Source organism: Nycticebus coucang, chromosome 3 (genome assembly GCF_027406575.1).
Source record: "Nycticebus coucang isolate mNycCou1 chromosome 3, mNycCou1.pri, whole genome shotgun sequence".
NCBI classification, from domain to species: domain Eukaryota; kingdom Metazoa; phylum Chordata; class Mammalia; order Primates; family Lorisidae; genus Nycticebus; species Nycticebus coucang.
Window position 1 is genome coordinate 7,686,568 of NC_069782.1, and position 22,862 is coordinate 7,709,429.

General features: G+C 46.7%; 1 protein-coding gene and 1 pseudogene across 2 annotated transcripts; both read right to left on the reverse strand.

Moving 5' to 3' along the window:
* Positions 1–2,717: 2,717 nt before the first annotated feature.
* RBX1 (ring-box 1) lies at positions 2,718–22,450 on the reverse strand. 2 transcript variants are annotated; one of them, XM_053582705.1, is made up of 5 exons: positions 22,294–22,449; positions 20,090–20,168; positions 9,365–9,435; positions 4,761–4,846; positions 2,718–2,905 (listed from the first exon to the last, which is right to left on the reverse strand). In XM_053582705.1, the coding sequence occupies exons 1-5, from the start codon at positions 22,369–22,371 to the stop codon at positions 2,893–2,895; spliced, it is 327 nt and encodes a 108-aa protein (XP_053438680.1). In that variant the 5' UTR covers positions 22,372–22,449; the 3' UTR covers positions 2,718–2,892. The 2 variants fall into 2 exon arrangements, with proteins under 2 accessions (XP_053438680.1, XP_053438681.1); XM_053582706.1 differs by lacking the exon at positions 4,761–4,846 and having other exon boundaries at positions 22,294–22,450.
* On the reverse strand, positions 9,446–17,967 carry LOC128581550 (dnaJ homolog subfamily C member 5-like; annotated as a pseudogene).
* Positions 22,451–22,862: the final 412 nt, after the last annotated feature.

Sequence of the window (22,862 nt, forward strand, 5' to 3'; positions counted from 1 at the left end):
CCTCAGTAGAGTGCCGTGGTGTCAGCTCACAGCAACCTCCGATTCCTGGGCTTAGGTGATTCTCTTGCCTCAGCCTGCCGAGTAGATGGGACTACAGGCGACCGCCACACCTGGTTATTTTTTTGTTGCAGTTTGGCTGGGGCCAGTTTCAAACCCACCACCCTCGGTACATGGGGCCCATACTCTACCCCCTGAGCCACAGGTGCCGTCCAAGACTCCATTATGATCGTAAAAGCTGAGACCACAAAGAGTCTTTTATGTGGGCTGGGTGCAGTGGCTTATGCCTTGTAACCTCAACCCTTTGGGAGGTTGAGGGGGGAGGATCATTTGAGGCCAAGAGTTTGGGACCAGCCTAGGCAACGTCTGGTAGAAGGAAAAGAGGAATGAAGGGAAGAAAGGGGGAGGAAGAAAAAATTAGCCAGAAACGGCGGCTTATGACTGTAGTCACAGCTACTCACAAGCCTGAGGCAGAAGGATTGCTTGAGTCCGGAAGTCAGGTGGTAGTGTGAGCTATGATGCTGCTGCACTCTAGCCCAGAACACAGAAACCTGATCTCAAAACACACAGGCCCAACACAGTGGCTTGTTCTTGTAATCCTAGCACTCTAGGAGGCCGAGACGCGTGGATCACCTGAGCTCATGAGTTCGAGACCAGCCTGAGCAGGAGGGAGATGCTGTTTCTAAAAAAATAGCCTAGCATTGTGGTGGGCACCTGTAGTCCCAGCTACTGGAGAGGCTGAGGCAAGAGGATCTCTCGACCTAAGAGTTTGAGGTTGCTGTGAGTTATGATGCCACAATACTCTATCCAGGGCAACAGAATGAGACTCTGTCTCTAAAACAAACAAAAAATCGGGCGGCGCCTGTGGCTCAGTGAGTAGGGCGCCGGCCCCATATACCGAGGGTGGTGGGTTCAAACCCAGCCCCGGCCAATCTGCAACAAAAAAATAGCCGGGCGTTGTGGCGGGCGCCTATAGTCCCAGCTGCTCGGGAGGCTGAGGCAGGAGAATCGTGTAAGCCCAAGAGTTAGAGGTTGCTGTGAGCCGTGTGATGCCACGGCACTCTACCCGAGGGCGGTACAGTGAGACTCTGTCTCTACAAAAAAAAAAAAAAAAAAAAAACAAACAAAAAATCCCCCAAAACAAAATCAACTTTTTATGTGGGTTATCTTGCCTTAATAGGAAACAAAGCTGAGAAGCTAAAAAGAAGAAATCAACAAAAAATACCTTGATTAAAAGTTAACTATTTTTCTTTCTTTTTTTTTTTTGTAGAGACAGAGTCTCATTTTATCGCCCTCAGTAGAGTGCCGTGGCATCACACAGCTCACAGCAACCTCCAATTCCTGGGCTTAGGCGATTCTCTTGCCTCAGCCTCCCAAGTAGCTGGGACTACAGGGGCCCGCCACAATGCCCAGCTATTTTTTGGGTGCAGTTTGGCCGGGGCTGGGTTCAAACCCCACCACCTTCGATATATGGGCCCCACTCGCTGAGCCACAGGCACCGCCCAAAACTTAACTATTTTTCAAAACAAAAAAATTAACGAGAGTACAGTGTTTCACATTTGAGCAAATTTTATTTCTCACTTAACAGAGGACGGGTGGGTTTTAAAGTCAGCTTCTCTGTTCAATACTCTGCTGTGATTGAGTAACAGAGAGAAACTAGTTGCACATAGACTTGCAGTTGGGAGGGAGAACTTCACAAAATCCAAGAAAGGGTTTCAGGCACCCCCATACTTTGAGAACCACTACAATAAGCTATACTGCTCAATCAAAGATTCTCTGCAGCCATTGAATTAATGTATTGGCAATTCCTTCCATAACCTGAGACACCTTAAACATTGTGAAGGGGAGGTGCTGATGAAGGAAACTTGATCTTTGTTGTTAATTCAAGTGACATCAAGTTTTAATTTTGCGTTTTTATTTTTTTGAGACAGTCTTACTATGGCCCCCTCAGTAGAGTGCCATAGCGTTACAGCTTACAGCAACCTCAAACTCTTGGGCTTAAGCGATTCTCTTGTCTCAGCCTCCCAAGTAGCTGGGACTACAGGCACCTGCCACAATGTCCAGCTATTTTTCTGTTGCAGTTGTCGTTGTTGCTTAGCTGGCCTGGGGTGGGTTCGAACCCGCCACCCTTGGTGTATGTGGCTGGTGCCATAACCACTGTGCTATGGGCACCAAGCCTGTGTTTTTAAATCATTCTTTTGCCAGCCAAGATCGCATTATTAAGAATTTTCAACATTTATTTTTCTAAGCTAAGAAGGAGAGCAACATGTCACAAGCAACCATAGTTGAAATTTGTGTAGTGGTTTCACATTTTATAAAGACTCATTTGTATGCACATGATGCCACTTAGTCGTCAGAAGCCCACATTACAGAGGGGAAATGCTCGGGACGGAGAGAGGCTGCCATCAGTAACCAGGCTATGGAGCCAGGACGCAGAGGTGGGTTTGGTCACCGAATCCCATGTTCTCACAACCCCTCATTCAGCTGCCGACTGCTGTCACAAGGAAGAAGACAGGGCTGACTGCTGTTTTCAGGTGCCAGCGACCCACACTCCCCTTTGGGCAGTCGGGTTCTTCATGACTAGGCAATGTGTCCACAAGACAAGCCTGAGCTGGTTCTAATGAACAAACACTTTACTTTCAAAAGCTGGCTTTTCAGCCTTGGAAGTGGGGACCCTTCATTTATGTTCACTGTTTCACATATACAAGAGACAGCACCTGTTCCAGAATCCACCTGGATTTTATTTGACACAGAATACAATATGGCTGCAGGAACAGCAAACTGAAAAGACAAAGCAGAAAAGACACAGTCCTATCTAATTTATAATTAAGTAACAGGAAAGCGATTCAGTCAATGAATAACAAAACAGTTAAGCTTGATGGAAGAATTCTTCTTCTAGTGCCCATACCTGAAAGACAAAGTAAATTATTTCAGTAATTCCATGACAACTTTCTGTTTGAGACTATAAAACCTGTTTAAACATCTGAGTATCATCAGTTAGAACTTTGAGAATATGTGAAGGGACCAAAAGTGTGATCCAAGATTGGGCTATCACATTGGCTTTTGATTGTCACTGTGATTCCCCTTTCATGTCACCATCCTGCACAACTTCTTGTCTGCTACTCCCTTTAATCATGGACCTTCCTTGTGACTCAGCCATAGCCACTACCACCTGACAGTCACCAGCAGATGCTGGGCGAGAGGGAAACGTCATTGGTGGTGGCTGTGAAAGGGAACTCTGCCTGCTGGTTCCCATCAGAGGTTTACACACAGTTGAGCTTTTGGGCTTCCCAGTCTACCTCAGTACATGTTCAACTCAACTCCAATACTCAGGCACATCTGGGGTAAGGCAAATACTGAAAATGGCAATTGAACAGCCTTCAGTTTCAAAACTGATCATTAACTCCAACTAACTTATAGCACTGATTACATTCAGCACTACAGGGCCACAGCACTAGGAAGGTTGAGAACCACTGATCTAGAGGGCTGGGAAACCCCTGGCTGCAAACTTCTAACACTGGCTAATCCATTGTGCATTTCCCACATAGGTGAGTCCTTATTTAATGAACCAAAAGCTAGTTTAAAAAAAATAAGGCATGGGGCGGTGCCTGTGGCTCAGTGAGTAGGGTGCCGGCCCCATATACCGAGGGTGGTGGCTTCAAACCCAGCCCCGGCCAAACTGCAACAAAAAATAGCCGGGCGTTGTGGCGGGCGCCTGTAATCCCAGCTACTCGGGAGGCTGAGGCAAGAGAATTAGCTAAGCCCAAAAGCTGGAGGTTGCTGTGAGCTGTGACGCCAGGGCACTCTACCAACGGTGACAAAGTGAGACTCTGTCTCTGAAAAAAAAAAAAAAAAAAAAAAAAGGCATGGGGCTGGGCACTGTGGCTCACGCCTATAACCCTAACACTCTAGGAGGCTAAGACAGGTGGACTGCTTGAGCTCAAAAGTTCGAGACCAGCCAGGTTTTGTGGCAGGTGCCTGTAGTCCCAGATACTGAGAGGCTGAGGTAAGACGACTGCTCAAGCCCAAGAGTTTGAGTTTGGTGTGGGCTGTGACACCATGGCACTCTACTGAGGGCCAACAAAATGAGACTCTGTCTCAAATAAATAAATAAATAAATAAAATAAAATGGGCCAGGCACGGTGGCTCATGCCTGTACTTCTAGCACTCTGGGAGGTTGAGGTGGGTGGATTGCTTGAGCTCACGAGTTCAAGACCAGCCTGAGAAAAAGCAAGACCCCATCTCTACTAAAAATAGAAAAACTGAGGCAAGTGGATTGCTTGAGCCCAAGAGTTGGAGGTTGCTATGAGCTATGATGCCACGGCACTGTACCCAGGGCAACAGCTTGAGACTCTCTCTCAAAAATAAATTAAAAAAAAATAAATAAATAAAATAAGGCATGTTCCATGTCTCCAACTTTTTTTTTAAGAGATAGAATCTCACTTTGTTGCCCTCACATGGCATCACAGCTCATAGCAACCTCCAACTCCCGGGCTTAGGCGATTCTCCTGCCTCAGCCTCCCAGGCAGCTGGGACTACAGGTGCCCACCACAACGCCCCGCTGTTTTTGTTGCAGTTTGGCCAGGGCTGGGTTTGAACCCGCCACCCTCGGTATATGGGGCCAGTGCCCTGCTCACTGAGCCACAGGCGCCGCCCCATGTCTCCAACTTTTAAGAGAAGGGCTATGCACAGCTTGAGATGGGTCAGAGAATAGCAATGACCACCAAGCCCAGTCTTATAAATGTCAAAACAGAGACACCTACTTTTGGAATTCCCACTCTCTGTTGTCCAGTGGACACACCTGCCGTGTTTTAAGCCAGCGAGATATGCAGTGGAAGTGAAAAGCATGCTGAAAGAAAAGAGACATTTTATTAAAAATACCCTGCATAGGCTTAGCCATCTACTGACAACATGCCCCACAGGAGGGTTGAGTGGGTTACAGACAGCGCGCTGGAAATGAACAGCAGACAACGATGACAGGCCAAAGTTTGCAGCAGTTACACCTTGCTACCCTGGTCACATACAAGGATATTTCCAACAAAACTTGTGTTAGAAGGCCGGGTGTGGTGGCACACACCTATAATCCTAGCACTCTGGGAGGCCGAGGCAGGCAGATCACTGGAGCTCACGTGTTTGAGACCAGCTTGAGCCAGAGCAAGACCCTGTCTCTAAAAATAGTTGGGCGTTGTGGCGGGCGCCTGTAGTCCCAGCTACTCAGGAGGCTGAGACAAGAGAATCACTTAAGCCCAGGAGTTTGAGATTGCTGTGAGCTGTGACGCCATGGCACTCTACCCTGGGTGACAGCTTGAGACTCTGTCTCAAAAAAAAAATATATATATACATTTTAATGAGATCAATCCATGTATATTCACATAAAAAAAATCTCCAGGATATATTGTCAAGAAGGGACAAAAACCAACCCTGCATGTAAATGTATAGAAAAACATCTGGGGGCTGGGCGCGGTGGCTAATGCCTGTAATCCTGGCACTCTGGGAGGCTGAGGCTGGTAGATTGCTTGAGCTCACGAGATTGAGACCAGCCTGAGCTAGAGCGAGACCCCCATCTCTAAAAATAGCTGGGTATTGTGGCAGGCGCCTGTAGTCCCAGCTACTTGGGAGGCTGAGGCAAGAAAATCGCTTGACCCAAGAATCTGAGGTTGCTGTGACCTTGGGATGCCACGGCACTCTACTGAGGGTGACATACTGAGACTGTCTCAAACAAACAAAAAAAACCTTGTGTTAGAAATGTCATTACTGCTGAAGGAAGACACTCTTTAGGAAGCATGGGGATCTGTTCTGGCAATGAGCTCTCTCCCCTTCTCTTTGAGGAAATATGGACTGTGGCTCCCTGGCCCCATGGCCTATACGGGGACACTTCTACTTTTCCTGGGAAAGGGAAAAGGCCCTGCTTACATACAGATTCCCGACTTCCCCCTTCTCGGTCGCCAGCAGCACCCTTGCCCTCCCACCCTTCTTTTTTTTTTTTTTTTTATAGAGACAGAGTCTTACTTTATGGCCCTCGGTAGAGTGCCGTGACATCACAGCTCACAGCAACCTCCAACTCCTGGGCTTAAGCGATTCTCTTGCCTCAGCCTCCCGAGTAGCTGGGACTACAGGCGCCCGCCACAACGCCCAGCTATTTTTTTTTTGGTTGCAGTTCAGCCGGGGTGGGTTTGAACCCGTCATCCTCAGTATATGGGGCCGGCACCCTACCGACTGAGCCACAGGCACCGCCCCCTCCCACCCTTCTTATTCAAGAACCCCAAGAGCAGAGCCTTCCCCAAAGCCTCCGGTAGGGTCGTGCACAGCCACTGCCACTCACCCCAAACTGAGAGGGGCACCTCCCAGTGCCGCAACTTTACTTCCAGATTTGTTCATAGACAAACTGATATTACAAGAATGCAGGACTTTAAATGCCTTTAATGGGTGAAGGAATCTGTCTTAAAATTAGGGTAATGGAAGGATTTACCATGGGCGGCGCCCGTGGATCAGTGAGTAGGGCGCCGGTCCCATATGCCGAGGGTGGCGGGTTCAAACCCAGCCCCGGCCAAACTGCATCAAAAAAATAGCCGGGCATTGTGGCGGGCACCTGTAGTCCCAGCTACTCGGGAGACTGAGGCAAGAGAATCGCGTAAGCCCAAGAGTTGAAGGTTGCTGTGAGCTTTGTGATGTCATGGCACTCTACCTGAGGGCGGTACAGTGAGACTCTGTCTCTACAAAAAAAATAAAAGAAAAAAAAAAGGAAGGATTTACCCTATTTTAAAAATTGGGGTAAAAGGATTATGAGAAATAAACTGCACACAGCCACAGAAAGACATCAAAGGGCTTATTTCATAATTAAGACAGGAAGTAAAAAGGCCAGAGTACCAAGAGCACTGGCAACCGGAAGGGAGCTAGGTGTGGGCTTGGATTCGGGGAAAGGAAAATGTGTGTGCAGCTTTTTGGCATTGGCTAATGCTACAGAGGGGCTCACCACAATACCTCTGCAATGAACCTTCAGTCTCCTCCCCTGCTCACGTGATCACTAAGGAAGCAGCAGTAAGTGTTCACCTTCAATTACTCTTCATCTGTGATTGGTGGGTTAAGGTGGGGCAAGGGGAGAAATATTGACACCCCAACAAAACAGCAAAAGCTTTTACAAGCTTGGGTTAACAACAGCTTTGAAATCTGGCTGGAATGTCTCCCAAAGCATGCAGGAAACTTCCACATAATATGGAATGTTATTTTGTGGACTTTGTTATGACAAAGTCAAAAATATAATTCAGTAATTAAATAGCAGAATCCATAGTCAGCACACTGTGGGTATTCAACAGTACAAATATTCTCCCAGGATGACAGCCTTATGCAAGATCTCTTTCCTGTCCACTCGCATACAACTTATTGTGAAAAACAGAAAAAGCACAATTTCCAAAAGGCAGAAAGCTGAGACATTTTTCTCAACTACAGGATCACCTGAGGGGATAGAAGACACCCTTCCTTTCCACCTCACCCACTAAGCACTGTGCCGAATACAGTGTCCCTGTATAGCCCAACTACTTTGAAAAAGATGGCAAGTGCTGGGGGACAGAGGCTGTAAAGTAGGTATCAGGGCAGCACCCCTGAGCACTTATGATCCTGACTTTTTTTCTCTGCTAATAACCTAAGATAGGCTTGGTGCCGTAGCACGGTGGTTACAGTGCCAGCCACATACATTGAGGCTGGCGGATTTGAACCCAGCCTGGGCCAGCTAAACAATGACAACTACAACAAAAAATAGCTGGGTGTTGTGGTGGGCACCTGTAGTCCCAGCTACTTGGGAGGCTGAGGCAAGAGAATCACTTAAGCCTAAGAGTTTGAGGTTGCTGTGAGCTGTGATGCCATAGCACTCTACCGAGGGTGACGTAGTGAGACTCTGCCTCAAAAAAAAAAAAAATAATAATAATAATAAAAAAAATAAAATGAAATAACCTAAGATACACTAATAAGTATATTTTACAGTCAGAGTACAATTACAGAAGATAAATTTGCAGTACTTTATAGTTTACAGAAGATGTTGACACATATTACCTTATTTGAGCCTCACAGCAACCCTGGCAAGCAAGCATGACAGATAATTACTATCTACATTTTACAGACAGGAAACTGAAACCAGACAAGCTATGTGACTTGACTAATTCATGGAGCTGGTTTGTAGAAGACCCAGAACTAGAACCCAGGACTTATCCAGGGGCTCTGTCACACCATGCTCTCCTTTATGGCAAGCTGACTTGGGTCTCTCTTTAGCCAAATTTAAGAAGCCAGGGAGGGCCAAGAGCCAATATGTTTTCTCTACCCTTATAAATGGTGAAAGCTGCCATTCGGCCAGGCTATTGTGAAACCAGCTGAAGGGTCCTGAAGAAACCGACAGAATGAAAGTGTATCAGGCGGCGCCTGTGGCTCAAGGAGTAGGGCGCCGGTCCCATATGCCGGAGGTGGCGGGTTCAAACCCAGCCCCGGCCAAAAAAAAAAAAAAATCACACACACACACAAAAAAAGAAAGTGTATCACAAGGCCGTGCAGGACACACACACACAAAAAAAAGAAAGTGTATCACAAGGCCGTGCAGGGAAAAGAGAGCCTCAACCTGACGGGAAAAACACAGAGAGCTCCCATCTACTCAGTAACCCAGTCGTGGTGGTATGACTCTAGAACCGCTTGGCCCTGTGTCATGCTAGAAGCTGTGGTCCTGTCCCTTTGCCATAGGAGGCCCAGACAAGACAATTTCAGCTCAGGTCATTGAGACTATATGGCTCTAAGGATAAATTTTTAACCCATGTTAGAATATATTTGATGATTACTATCCTTTACAGCTGTCACATTCTGAAAGGCCCCACGTTCAGTCCAACGATGGTGCAGAAAACGTTTCTGGCATGAGTCATGTTAAAAAAAAAAATCCTAACTCAGTATATTTGCCACATTTAAAACATTCACACACACAGATCTGGACAGTCAATTTATTTACCAAACTTTATTCCACAAGAGACCTGGCCTTTAAAATAGTCTGTTTAGAAGGTAAAGATTTTCGCCAACAAAATATGCCAAAGACTGCACCACAGGCTTTAAAGGGAATTCCCAAAATGAGTCCCCAAAATATTGCTAACAAAAGCGGGTCTCCCCTCAAAAGTGGGTCCACTTCATACCAAGACCAACTAATGCCCCTATGCAGTAATTAGTAATTTTTGCCCTATTACCAGGTAAATAGTATGATGATTTAAAACCTTTTTGATTATTTGTATACCTTTTGAGAGAAAGGTGGGCTAGTCATTTTTTCCTAGTTATTTTCAAGACTGGCAAAGCAGGAATAGTATTATGTTTATAAGCCATGCTGACAGGTAAAGACGTTTCTTACGTTACAGACGCCCCACGCCACGGTGCACTCTTCTGAAGTGGCAGATGCCTGGTTGGCCTGACATTCTATGCCTGTGGGAAAACAAAAGCAACAGGTTCATGGACCTTGGGAGCAGCAGCCTTTCAATCTACAGCAGCCAAAACAATTCAAGTGGTTCATTAGTCATAATTTTTTTTTTTTTTTAAAGAAATAAGAGTCTTACTTTGTTGCCCTCGGTAGAGTGCTGTAGCATCACAGCTCACAGCAACCCACAACTCCTGGGCTTAGGCGATTCTCTTGTCTCAGCCTCCCAAGTAGCTAGGACTACAGGCGCCTGCCACAATGCCTGGCTATTTTTTTTGTTGCAGTTTGGCCAGGGCCAGGTTCAAACCCCCCACCCTCAGTATATGGGGCCAGCGCCCTACCTACTGTGCCACAGGCGCCGCCCACTGTAATTGTTTTTTAGGGAATGTGGAAAAGGGAAAGGAACAGAAAAGACACAGGTGTGACTGAACAGCATGCTTTCCTATCTTTGTTTAAAAACATAGTGACAGGCTTGGCGCCTGTGGCTCAAGCGGCTAAGGCGCCAGCCACATACACCTGAGCTGGTGGGTTGGAATCCTGCCTGGGCCAGCCAAACAACGACAACTACAACCAAAAAATAGCTGGGCATTATGGCGGGTGCCTATAGTCCCAGCTACTTGGGAGGCTGAGGCAAAAGAATCACTTGAGCCCAAAAGTTTAAAGTTGCTGTGAGCTGTGACGCCACTGCACTCTACTGAGGGTGACATAGTGAAACTCTGCCTCAAAAAAAGAAAAAATGAAAATAGGGAAGGTCAAAGATCTGAAATCACTTACTTTTGCTACTCAGATTACACTACAGAGTAACTTGGTTTGCCATCTGATAAAGAGTGAAGTATCTAGGCTCTATGCAGTATATTCAAGAATTTATTGGGGGGCGGCACCTGTGGCTCAGTCGGTAGGGCGCTGGCCTCATATACCGAGGGTGGCGGGTTCAAGCCCGGCCCCAGCCGAACTGCAACAAAAAAAAATAGTCGGGTGTTGTGGCAGGCATCTGTGGTTCCCGCTACTCGGGAGGCTGAGGCAGAATTGCTCACGCCCAGGAGTTGGAGGTTGCTGTGAGCTGTGTGATGCCATGGCACTCTACCGAGGGCCATAAAGTGAAACTCTGTCTCTACAAAAAAAAAAAGAATTTATTGGGGTTGTACATGTACTTCTGTATTTACAAGAATGGCAGCAAAAATAAAATCTGATGGCTTTCAAGTTGGAATTTCTAAATTAGATGAGGATTATGTCTCATGGAATCAGCTAAGTTAAGAGCCACAATTATTAAAGTAAAAACTAAAACTGTTTCAAGGTTTATTATCATGTTTAAATTTGTCCTAGGTCTTTCTTCTGTCTGTGCCTATGACACTTTCTTTTTTTTGAGACAGAGTTTCACCATGTCACCCTGGGTAGAGTGCTGTGGCGTCACAGCTCACAGCAACCTCAAACTCTTGGGTTTAAGTGATTCTCTTGCCTCAGCCTCCCAAGTAGCTGGGACTACAGGCATTAGCCATAACACCTGGCTATTTTGTTGTTGTTGTTGCAGTCAGTTATTTAGGTGGCCTGGGGTGGGTTCGAACCCGCCAGTCTCAGTGGATGTGCCTGCTGCTGTAACCACTGTGCTATGGGCGCTGAGCCAACCTATGGCACTTTCTAACTAAGGAATCCCTCCCACTCTTGCCTCCCTCCATGCCTTTATTCCACACTCTACTGCTTGTCTCTCAATCCCTCTCTACCCTGCAACGTGCAGCTTAACTCCCTCCTTGACTGAAGCTTTCCTCAGTCCCCCAGCCTCAGCAATCTTCCTCTCCTTCAAACAGTCATAACATCCACCATTGATTAAGTGACATCGTAAGTATCTCTTTATGGGCATGCCCTCCTTCCTTGCCCCCCAACTCAAAAGCTCTTACAGAGCAGGGACCCTGTCTTTCTATGCCAAGTGCAAAGTAGGCTCTTGCTACTTAAATAAACAAACAAAAACTGCTTCTATAAATAGAATGCCTATAATGCCAAATATGTATTTATTTGTTACCAGAAAATTCATAACAAGAACAAAAATATATAGGAGGGATAGGATTAGAATCTAGAATGCCAGCTAAGAATGGGAGATGGCATAGAAATGATTGAACAGGAGTGTAAAATGAGCACCAATATGTATATAAATGTTTTCCAGCTTTTGTTGCACAAAGTACAGGTGTTGAGTTCAGTTAATTAAAACAGGAGCACGAATAGTTCACTGTCAACCCAGAGCAGGCAAACAGCAGCACATAACCAGTTCATTATACCCTTGCCAAGGAAGCAGCTTCTTACATGATTTATGAAGCTTGGGGACTTTCAATCTTCAATACAAAAGCAGTACCACCAAAGGACTGCTGAGCAATGGCTTCTTCTCAAGAGTGAAGAGATTTCACGCTTTCCAACATTGATGGACCTGTAGTTTTAGGAAGATACTCATGTCTGATGGGCAAACACTGAATCTAAGATGAAGATACCTCCTCCATCTAGAATAAGATTACCAAAGGGGAAAAATACCACTTAGCAGACCCTGTATTACAGCAACTCTTTAAACCAACCAAGAAATGGGGCAAAGTAAAATAAATACAAAGCCATCGGAGGGTGTGTGGAATCAGTATGGACTCAAAAAATGAAACCTTCAGACCAAGAATGCTTTGTAGGGAAATCTGACTGGGGCATAGCCATAATCATTCTTATTATTTACACCTATTTACGTAAGTGCTCATTTAATGCCAGACTAGATATATAAGAAAATTGCCATTGCTGAATTAAGATTTTTTTTTTTTTTTTGCAGTTTTTGGCCGGGGCTGGGTTTGAACCCACCACCTTCAGCATATGGGGCCAGTGCCCTACTCCTTGAGCCACAGGTGCCACCCCTGAATTAAGATTCTTATTTTCATCTTTTACAAAGTCTCTTTAGAGGGCGGCTTCTGTGCCTCAGTGAGTAGGGCACCGGCCCCATATACAGAGGGTGGCGGCTTCAAACCCAGCCCTGGCCAAATTGCAACAAAAAAATAGCAGGGCATTGTGGTGGGCACCTGTAGTCTTAGCTGCTCAGGAGGCTGAGGCAAGAGAATGGCCTAAGCCCAAGAGCTGGAGGTTGCTGTGAGCTGTGATGCCACAGAACTCTACCGAGGGAGACAAAGTGAGATCCTGTCTCTAAAAAACAAAGTCTCTTTAGAGAGATCATAAATTCATTTTTTTTTTTTTTTTTAGACAAAGCCTCAAGCTGTCGCCCTGGGTAGAGTGCTGTGGCATCACAGCAACCTCCAACTCATGGGCTCAAGTGATTCTCCTGCCTCCGCCTCCCAAGTAGCTAGGACTACAGGCGCCTGCCACAACGCCCAGCTATTTTTTTTTTTTTGGTTGCAGCCATCATTGCTGTTTGGCGGGCCTGGCTGGATTCTAACCCACCAGCTTAGGTGTATGTGTCTGGTGCCTTAGCCACCCATAAATCCATTTTTTAAGTTGTAGTACCTGGACTTCTCTTCAGTATCTATAGTAAAAGAGTGCATTTCTCAAATATAAAGACTTGATTTCAGTCACTATTTTATCCTGGTGCCTCACAAAATGCCCAGGAGATAGTCACTGAATATACAAAAGACTTAAAATACTTTCATAATTTCTGTTAGAGGCGTTCAATATTCTACTTCATTTGACACTTAAGTTCTGAGGTAAACAGGTATTTAACTGAAAGCCTACGTCGATTCCTCCAGCACTCAACTCCAACAATGGCCTTTGTCTTTGGTGGTCCTTCCAGCACGTGCACTCTCTCACATCCAGAGAGATGCACAATGACTTAAAAACAGAGGTAAAGAAAAGCAGGGTTGTGTAAAATCATTAACTACTTTTTTATCCTGGCCATCATGATTTATTTCATTTTCCCAAATTACACAGGGTACTGGGTTCCACAAACTTCCTGACCTGGTGCTCTTTTCTACCATACTCACCGCCCAGGAGCAGCTCCGTGCTTGTGAGAAATGGGCAATAAGATTCTGGACCTGAAAAGCCACCTGGCAAAGGCCCCACTTGGACAGGCACAAAAGGTGCTGGGAGTGTGTTGGTCACCAAGCAGAAGTCAGGCCCCTTGACAGGCAGCTCTTTGTCTCAGATCCACGCTTTGAAGCTGGCTCTTGGCCATTCTGGAGTGGTGAAGGCTGGGAGGGAGGGGAAACAACTCAATTCCTAAGTTGTCTCAAGAAAAATCACAAAGGCTTGCTATAGCCAGTATCTCAGGCTGAGTTCTTTGTTGCATTGTGATTAGCAAAGAAGATTCTCTATTATCTCACCTCCTCCCTTGTTCAAGGATGGGCCAAACAATAAATCTCTTATACTTTTATGAAAGGTCTGATTTTAACAAATTATTTCTAACTTAGTATCATAATGATTATCTTCCCTCTCCCCGGAAGTCTTTATGATCAACAAGTAAAAAATAAAGCAAAATGGGACAAACTGCTCAAGAACCTGGTGTGAGCAGCCAGCTCATGGCCAGGCCGGGTCTGTACTTAGGGCCATCACACATCCTTGCTGGGCCAGGCAGGGCACCTCCACCAGCAGCGCCTTCCTGAGCGTGTCCTCCACTGCACAGCCCTGGGTGGGCTGCACAGGCAAGATGAACTGGGGCGGAGTCAGCAGGTGAGCAGAGAGGAGTGGGCTTTGGGAGCCCTTTCTGGTGTGGTCAAGCCAGAGCCACCATAGGCATTGATGCTTCCTCCTCCTCCTCTTCTCTATTGGAAGTTTAGAAGACACTCAATAGCAGCCAGCAATTAAGTTCTGCAGAAACCAGCCCTGGACTCTGCTCCAGGGGCCAGGGCCAGGGCAGCTGCTGAGTGTGGGGTGGCTCTGAACCCTGGGCCAGCACAGGGATATCATACCCACACTTCCTCAGCTCCCCATCTGTTCTGGGACACAGGCAGGAAAGACCAACTTCCAACAGTTCACAAGTCCAGCCACCCCTGCCTTCAGGGACCTAGCTCTCTACTCCTTCTTGATCACAGAGGACAGGTAAAAACAAGCGGGGTCCAGGCCGTGCAGGCCAACACTCAAAGGTGAATCTGGGGGGTGGTCCATCCCAGGGCAGGGTGCTCACACAGGCACCACCCCCACTGGAACTCACAGCCCCTATAACTGTGACTAATGGCACTGGTCCCACCATTTGTGGTTCTAACAGTCCAAAAAGGATTATAGAAAGGACAGGTGGCCTGAAGGAATATGGTAGATAATCTAGACATGGAGAAGGGAGATTCGCCCCGACAGTCCAGCTTGCTGCCTTGGGGGTGAGGTGCGGGAACACAAACGACCTCCCACACACTGGGGAAGGAGCGTGTCCTCCACTGCACAGGAACCTCACAGCCATGTGACGAGGAGACCTAGGTTAGAAAGACTGCAAAGAATATGGCTTCAGTCTGAGACAGGGCTCCTCCTTTGCCTCCAACAACAAATTTACCCACAGGAAAAACCCCGCTGCAAGGCCCCGTGTCTAAGATGGAGAGATCCCATGTAAACCATGCCCAACACAAACACAGTGGAACAGACGCGGATGCTGGTGGTACCTGGGCAGATGTGGCCCAGGCACTTCCCCAGAAGGTGACAGAAGCCTGCTGTGGCCTTGGGGCTGCGGCCAACATGGAGTCACAGCTCCGCTGGGCAGCACCTGCCTCCAGTCGCCAAAAGACAGCACAGTGGGGGAAGAGGCAGCTCTCTCCTTCTCTTGCCCAGTTGGCCAGGCAGTACCTGGTGGCTAGGGCCAACCCTCACGGGTGGACCTGACTGAAAGCCCAAGGCAGCTCCCTGTCTAGTTAACACAGCCCTGCTGCAGCACACTCACAACACAGACGTAGAACATAACCCCACACATGCTATTAAAGGAAAAACAGAATACCGTAGCTACACTGCTGTAAATACTGCATGCTACACATTTCATGGGTCAAGGGTTGATGCTGGGCAGACATGCAGGTGGCAGGAGGGGCCCAGTGTGGCCACAGCAGGCAGGCGGCAGCTTCCTCATCTCTGTGACTACAGTTCATGATTCTAAGGTTGGAGTGGACAGGCGCTGATCCTATCACTGACCAGAGCTTCTCCTGGATTTAGCTGAACCAATCAGCGTGGTAGCTGGGATGAGAGTTGGCTGTGACATAGAGTGGTCTCAGTGGCAGGCCCTGGCTGTGTGACAATTGGTGTGTCTGTGGCTTCCCTCTCGTCAGACTACAGCTGTGTCTCCAGGTCCACAGGGGACACGTTGAAATGGGTCTCCTCGCCCTCGGGTGCTTCAGGCTTAGACTTCCCACGGCAGCAGTAGCCGCAGCCACAGCAGCTTGAGAAGCAGCAGCAGCAGCAGTAGCAGCACGTGAGCAGGCCACACAGGACAAACAGGGTCTTGGCCCACCAACTAGTCAGCCCGAAGCAGATCTTCCCCTTCTCCACAAACGGATTCTCGAAATGCTCAGCAAGGAAGAGGCCTAGGCAGCCGTACTTGTCACAAATGTTTTTCTCTGTGTCATCCATCAGGATGGCCTGTGTGTTGTTGATCTTAAACTTCTCTGTGGCCTCTGGGTTATGGTGGTTCTTGTCAGGGTGATATTTCAAGGCAAGTTTTTGTTAGGATATAATGACATCTGAGGTTGCATTCTTATCCAGCCCAAGAACATGGTATAGCGATTCTTCTGAAGTAGAAAGTGAGTATTGTTTGTGCTCTGCCCTGTTGGGCTAATCTGCCTGCCCGCTAGCTCCACTGGGCAGCAGCCGACACGCTCCTCAGCCTGAGTTCCCAGGGCAGTGGTGACCCATTAACTATTTCTGGCAGTCCCAAGAAGGTAAAATTTTCTCTGGGTATAATTCCTCATAAAAATGCAAGTCAGTGAAACTGGCAAGCACATAATCAAAGACCCCGCCCAAACACATTGAAAACTGTGCGTGTTTTTCTGTGATGGGTTCCTGCCATCTGTGTTAATCAACATGGTGGCTGCTGATGTGCTTTGACTGTAGTGTGAAAGGTAAACAGGGTCAAAGCCCAAAGCAGCCAAAGACAGTAAATGGCCAGCACAAGGCATGACTGCTTTCTAACACAAATTATTTGATTCATGCTTTCCAAGTTGCAATGATCAGACTATTCCCTGCTTTTAATTTTTTGAGGCAGAGTCTCATCATGTCGCCCTTGGTAGAGTGCTGTGTCACAGCTCACAGCAACTTCAAACTCTTGGGCTTAAGCAATTCTCTTGCTTAACCTCAACTGTTCTGGTGTGATCAGCATTATTCCCAAGTAGCTGGGACTACAGGTACCTGCCACAACACCTGGCTGTTTTTTGGTTGCAGTTGTCATTGTTGTTTAGCTGGCCTGAGCCAGGTTCAAACCCTCCAGCCCTGGTATATGTGGCCGGTGCCCTAACCAAAGAGTTACAGACACAGAGACGATTCCGTGTTTTTATAATTCATTCAGTGAATTATTCAGTTTTTATAATTTATTCTCACTCAGTGAGAACTTATATACTAAATACTATGTTTAGATGCTGGGTACAGTAGTAAATAACATGGATAGAGAACCAAGCAATTTTTATTTTTGCAGTTTTTTTTTTTTGAGACAGAGACTTAAGCTGTTGCCCTGGGTAGAGTTGTGATATCACAGCTCACAGCAACCTCAAACTCCTGGCCTCAAGCGATTCTCCCACCTTGACTTCTCAAGTAGCTGAAACTATAGGCACTCGCCACAACGCCTGGCTATTTTTTGGTTGCAGCTGTCATTGTTGTTTGGTGGGCCTGGGCTGGATTCGAACCCGCCAGCTCAGGTGTATATGGCTGGCACCTTAGCCGGTTGAGCCACAGGCATTTAGACCACTTAAAGATGCAGCTTTTTTTTTGGTCAGGGTCAGGTTTGAACCCGCCACCTCTGGTATATGGGGCTGGCGCCTACTCCTTGAGCCACAGGCACTGCCCAAGAACCAAGTAAATTAAATTAATACAAACTATAGGATATTGTAGGAATATTTAACAGAACTGCCATAGTCTGTATGTAAACATGATCGTGGAAAACACCTTTGAGCAAGTTTGAGAGATTCTGGGTTAGTCTTACATTGCCCAGTAAGTAGTCATTACCCACATGTAGCTAATGAGTACTTGTAATGTGTCTAGTTTAAATTGCGATGTGCTCTAAGTGTAAAATACACACTGAATTTCAAAGACTTAGTATAAAAAACAAAATGTAAAATATCATCTTTAAGCCGGATGGAAATGAAACACATTCTTCTTAGTAAAGTATCATAAGAATGGAAAAAATATATATATATCATCTTTAAGTGGTCTAAATGCTAAAGAAATATTTTGGATATAGTAGGGTAAATTAAATATAATTTTAAAATTAACTTCATCTCTTTTTTTTTTTTTTGAGACATAGCCTCAAGCTATTGCCCTGGGTAGAGTGCTGTGACATCACTGCTTACAGCAACTTCAACCTCCTGGGCTAAAACGATTCTCCTGCCTCTGCCTCCCAAGTAGCTGGGACTACAGGCGCTAGCCACAACTCACAACTGTTTTTTGGTTGTAGCCGTCATTGTCGTTTGGCGGGCCGGGCTGGGTTCGAACCCACCAGCTCGGGTGTATGTGGTTGACACCTTAGTCGCTTGAGCCATAAGCGCTGAGCCAACTTCATCTCTTTATTTTTACTTTATTAATGTAGGGACCACAAAATTTAAAATATATGTATGCTAGTATTTGCGGCTTTTATTTATTTTTTTCTTTTGCAGTTTCTGGCCAGGGCTGGGTTTGAACCCGCCACCTCCAGCATGTGGGGCCGGCATCCTACCCCTTTGAGCCACAGGCACCGCCCTGTAGCTAACTTTTATTTTATTTTTTTTATTTTTTGAGACAGAGCCTCAAGCTTTCACCCTGGGTAGAGTGCCATGGCATAACAGCTCAGAGCAACCTCCAACTCCTGGGCTCGAGTGATTCTCCTGCCTCTGCCTCCCAAGTAGCTAGGAGTACAGGCGGCTGCCACAACACCCAGCCCTATTTTTGGTTGCAGCTGTCATTGTTGTTTGGCGGGCCAGGTTGGATTTGAACCCACCAGCTCCAGTGTATGTGGCTGGCGCCTTAGCCGCTTGAGCCACAGGCACCAAGCCTGTGGCCAACTTTTAGATTGGATAGTGCCAAGATTAATAAAAGTAGTAAGGAGAGGGCGGTGCCCCTGGCTCAGTGGGTAGGGCGCCAGTCACATACACCAAGGCTGGCAGGTTCAGACCCAGCTCCAGCCAGCTAAGGCAACAATGACAATTCCAACAACAACAAAGAAAAAAAAATAGCCAGGCATTGTGGCAGGCACCCGTGGTCCCAGCTACCTGGGAGGCTGAGGCAGGAGAAATGCTTGAGCCCAGGAATTTGAAGTTGCTGCAAGCTATAATATGATGCCACCATACTCTAGCACAGATGACAGAGCAAGACTGTGTCAAAAAGAAAAGAATAGAAAAAAAGACCAGGGCGGCGCCTGTGGCTCAGTTGGTAAGGCGCCGGCCCCATATACCGAGGGTGGCGGGTTCAAACCCGGCCCCGGCCAAACTGCAACCAAAAAATAGCCGGGCGTTGTGGCGGGCGCCTGTGGTCCCAGCTGCTGGGGAGGCTGAGGCAAGAGAATCGCTTAAGCCCAGGAGTTGGAGGTTGCTGTGAGCTGGGTGAGGCCACGGCACTCTACCGAGGGCCATAAAGTGAGACTCTGTCTCTACAAAAAAAAAAAAAAAAAAAAAAAAGAAAAAAAGACCAGCGAAACCATCAAAGTGAGAATGATTTAAAATGAAACTCATATCGCAGATGAACAAGCAAAAAAAATAAGTGCCTATAATTCTAATCTAGAAACTTAAAAGTTTCTTTGCCCCATCTGTGATGTCCTTTTTTTTTTTTTTTTTTTTGCTGTTTTTGGCCGGGGCTGGGTTTGAACTCACCAGCTTCGGCATATGGGGCTGGCCCCTACTCCTTTGAGCCACAGGTGATGTTTCATTTTTTTTTTTTTTTCCATCTCTGATCTCATAACAAATTATTTTAGGTCTCAGATGAAAAAGTAACCTCAACTGTTCTGGTGTGATCAGCATTCTTACCTCTATTACTACAGGACATGAAGTCAGTCCATCAACAGTTATAATGGGATCACTATGTGTTAACCACATGTAAGTAAGGATGTGGAGATTTAAATACAATTTCTTTAGTGTAATCAATTACTTACTTAAATATTACTATTACAATTACCTTTTTTACTATATTTGGGGCTAACATGGAAAATCTTTACTCCTTAGGCTTTGTTTTTTATAAATCTTGCCCAGAAAAAACTATCCCAGATACAATATTATAGCTCAAAGTTAATTTTCTTCCTTTCACTATTTCTGCCTTTGACTCTGGATAGAAGATGGGGGATGCAGAGAAGGAAGCAACAGTGTCTTTATGTCCACAATTCATTTTAAATATGTCCCTGCCATCTTTAGGTTAAGTAGACTTATCCTGAGTGCTGTGTAGGCTTTTAGGACATCATAAAAACTACTCTATTTCAAACACACCAAAAGACTAGATGCAGAGGACTGAGTGTATGACTAGGCTTTATATCTCCTTGTGAAGAAGAAAATTGGTCATATCAAGATAGGACAATCTCTGTAACATTCTCAACTTCCCCCCATTCCTCCTCCAATTACTTACAAAGATCCATAATGTGGTTCCTGCAGATGGCACAGTTATCAACCACAATATCCCAGGCCCAGAGGGCTACTGCATTCCACTGCAAAGACAAAAAGGGGAAATAGTGCATTCTCCATGTAATATAACACACATGCTCTCCTTAAGATTTCCTGCTACAGCTGCAGTTATCATCTCTTTGGCCACAGGGACTACCAAACAAAAGTTCTGAGATATTACATTACTCTTAATTATTATATTGGAGGACAATAATGGGCTACATGTATGCTCTCCCATTCTCCAAAAGGGTGAGTATATGAACACAGAAATTAATGAGCCATCTTTTATTTTTATTTTTTTTCCTGCAGCTTAAAATAATTTAGCCATATCCATGTAAGCAAATTAGGAATAATTTTTAAGTGCCTGTTTTAGGTTTAATAAGCACAAACTTGAATTACTGTGCAGGTTTCCCTGGCAGTTGCAGAAGAGCTCAAAATCTGCATAAATAACTATTTGCTTTTCCAGGCAGTTTTGGGAGCAAGAGTGGGGAGGTGCCCTAAAGGATCCAAGAGAGACTTCCAACTTGGGTCTTCTTTGCCAGAAGCTCTGGTGCTTTTTTACTGCTTCTGTATTCCTTTCTGTCTAATAAAATCCTATCTTACCACTGGGGGTGGGGGGAGGAAGGTGAAAGCTAGGGAAGAGAATGAATTAAGATGATGATTGGATCACAGAATGGGTAATCACTGGATAAGCTGGGTAACTACTCAGTGTCAGTACACAGAACAAGGTCATCACTTGAATCTAACATTACTTCCTAACAATTCTAGAATTCAAGAGAATTTTACTTCTTACCATCAAATGAACTGATGTTCTCAACTCTTATATGCCCTTACTATTATAGTCAGTTAAGATAATTCCTGTAAGAGTTCTTTGAAAAGTAGTGTTCAAGTAATTAAACTCTCTGGCTTCTGCAATTATAAATAATCCCCACTCTCCTTTAATTCACTAATTTGGTGCCACTCCCCAAACCTTCATCCCTTTCAAACCCAATTCTCGATGTCCAATAACTTCTTCAGCACTTTTCACACCACAGATTCAACTTGGAGAAAAACCCTACTTCTACTATTCTTCAACACGGCTGCTGAAACTGAGCAGCAGTGGCCACAATGAGCTGCCAAAAGACACTGGGAGGGGAAATATTGTCAGTGTTCAGCCACATGTTCCAGGAATAACATCCTCCCTATTTCAGAATCTTCATTTTGAAGATTCCATTTTAGTTGAGAACTGACTTCCCTTCCAAACTGTTGGCAAAGCACTAAATGGCATTTCATGCAAAAAGACATGTTCCGAGTTTTTGCTTTCTCATTCTTACCAAGCATTCGCAGCTAGTACTCAACCCTCTCTAAATGCCAAAAGACCAGTGTGATGAAAATGTGTCCAACTGTTTATAAAACCAGTGTATGATGCCCCATGATCGTATTACTGTACACAGCTATGATCTAATACTAATAAAAAAAAAATGCCAAAAGATTTGGGCTCTCATTTTCTTTTTCATAAATTCCACCATGCTTTTTATTTTCTAGAAAGGAGAAGATTCTGAATGTGACAGAGACCACAGGACTGGAGTGGCTGTGGGACAAGCCACTAGACGTCTCGGAAAAGCCAAGCATTACATTCGAGACGCTAGAAGTCAGCAGAGGGCCAGCCAGAGAAGGGACATTATAATGGAAGCCTTGATTAAGCAAAAACCAGGGTCCTTCAGGGTCAGAGGACCCCAAGCTTTAGAAGGGGGCGGGGAAAGATTAGCAGCCCGGCTCCTTAGAGGCCTCAATGCGGTAGGACCTCAGGTTCCCGGCTTTTGCTGTATTGCCCCATCCTCCACCACTGCAGTCACTCCGACTCCCCATTCCACTTACCCCACCCTGTCCTCACCCCACCCTCCAACCACTCCGGTGACAACTCATGCGCTGTGGTATCCCCGCGTATCTCAATAACCACCTCTGTGATTGGCCCCTCAGCATTACAGTGAAACCAGCACTACGCTTGAGAGAGGGCCGCCGTCACGCCCATCAACGCTAAGGCCCTCCCCCCAGCTTCCTTTCGTGGTACCCGGTCCCAAGAACGCCTTGAAATGAACCCCTTTCCTCTGCGCCTTGGTCATCCTCGGGCCTGCCAGCCAGGCCCGCTCCTCTCTAGCTTCCCTGAGGAAGGCGCTGGCGAGACCCAACCTTTTTCACTTCAAAGCGCTTCTTGCCCGCGCCGCTGTTGGTGCCGCTTGGGGTATCCACATCCATCGCTGCCGCCATTTTGGAAACACACAGTCCGTCGTCTGGCCACTGAGCCTGCGCAGCAGTGCACGCCTCGCTACCCGCACCCCAACCCTTACAGGCGCCCTAGGGTAGGGCGGAGCACGTGACCACGCCTCTTAAAGGCGCTGGCGCGGGTTCCTCCCTCCGTCCTCCCGCGAGTCAGCAGGGGAGGAGGCGGTGGCCGTAGTGGCTGGGGCGGGGCCGGGGCGTCGTGAGTGAGCGGGTTGGAAACCTTCGAAAGGGGTCGCTATCCTTCCTCCCGTGGGAAGCCCCCGGCCGCACTCCCTCAATTGGGGCGGCGGCCGCTTCCTCCGCCTCGGCCCCGGCCTGCCGCAGGTTCCTGTCCCCGCTGTCCGGCCTGCCGGATCTGGCCGCCGCTCCTGGTGCCGGCGCGGGAAGGGGCGAGGGTGGGCGCCCGGCCTCCCGCTGCCGAAACCCGAGACCTCAGACTGGCCTTTCGCACAACCTGAGCTGCTTCCGTGCCAGGT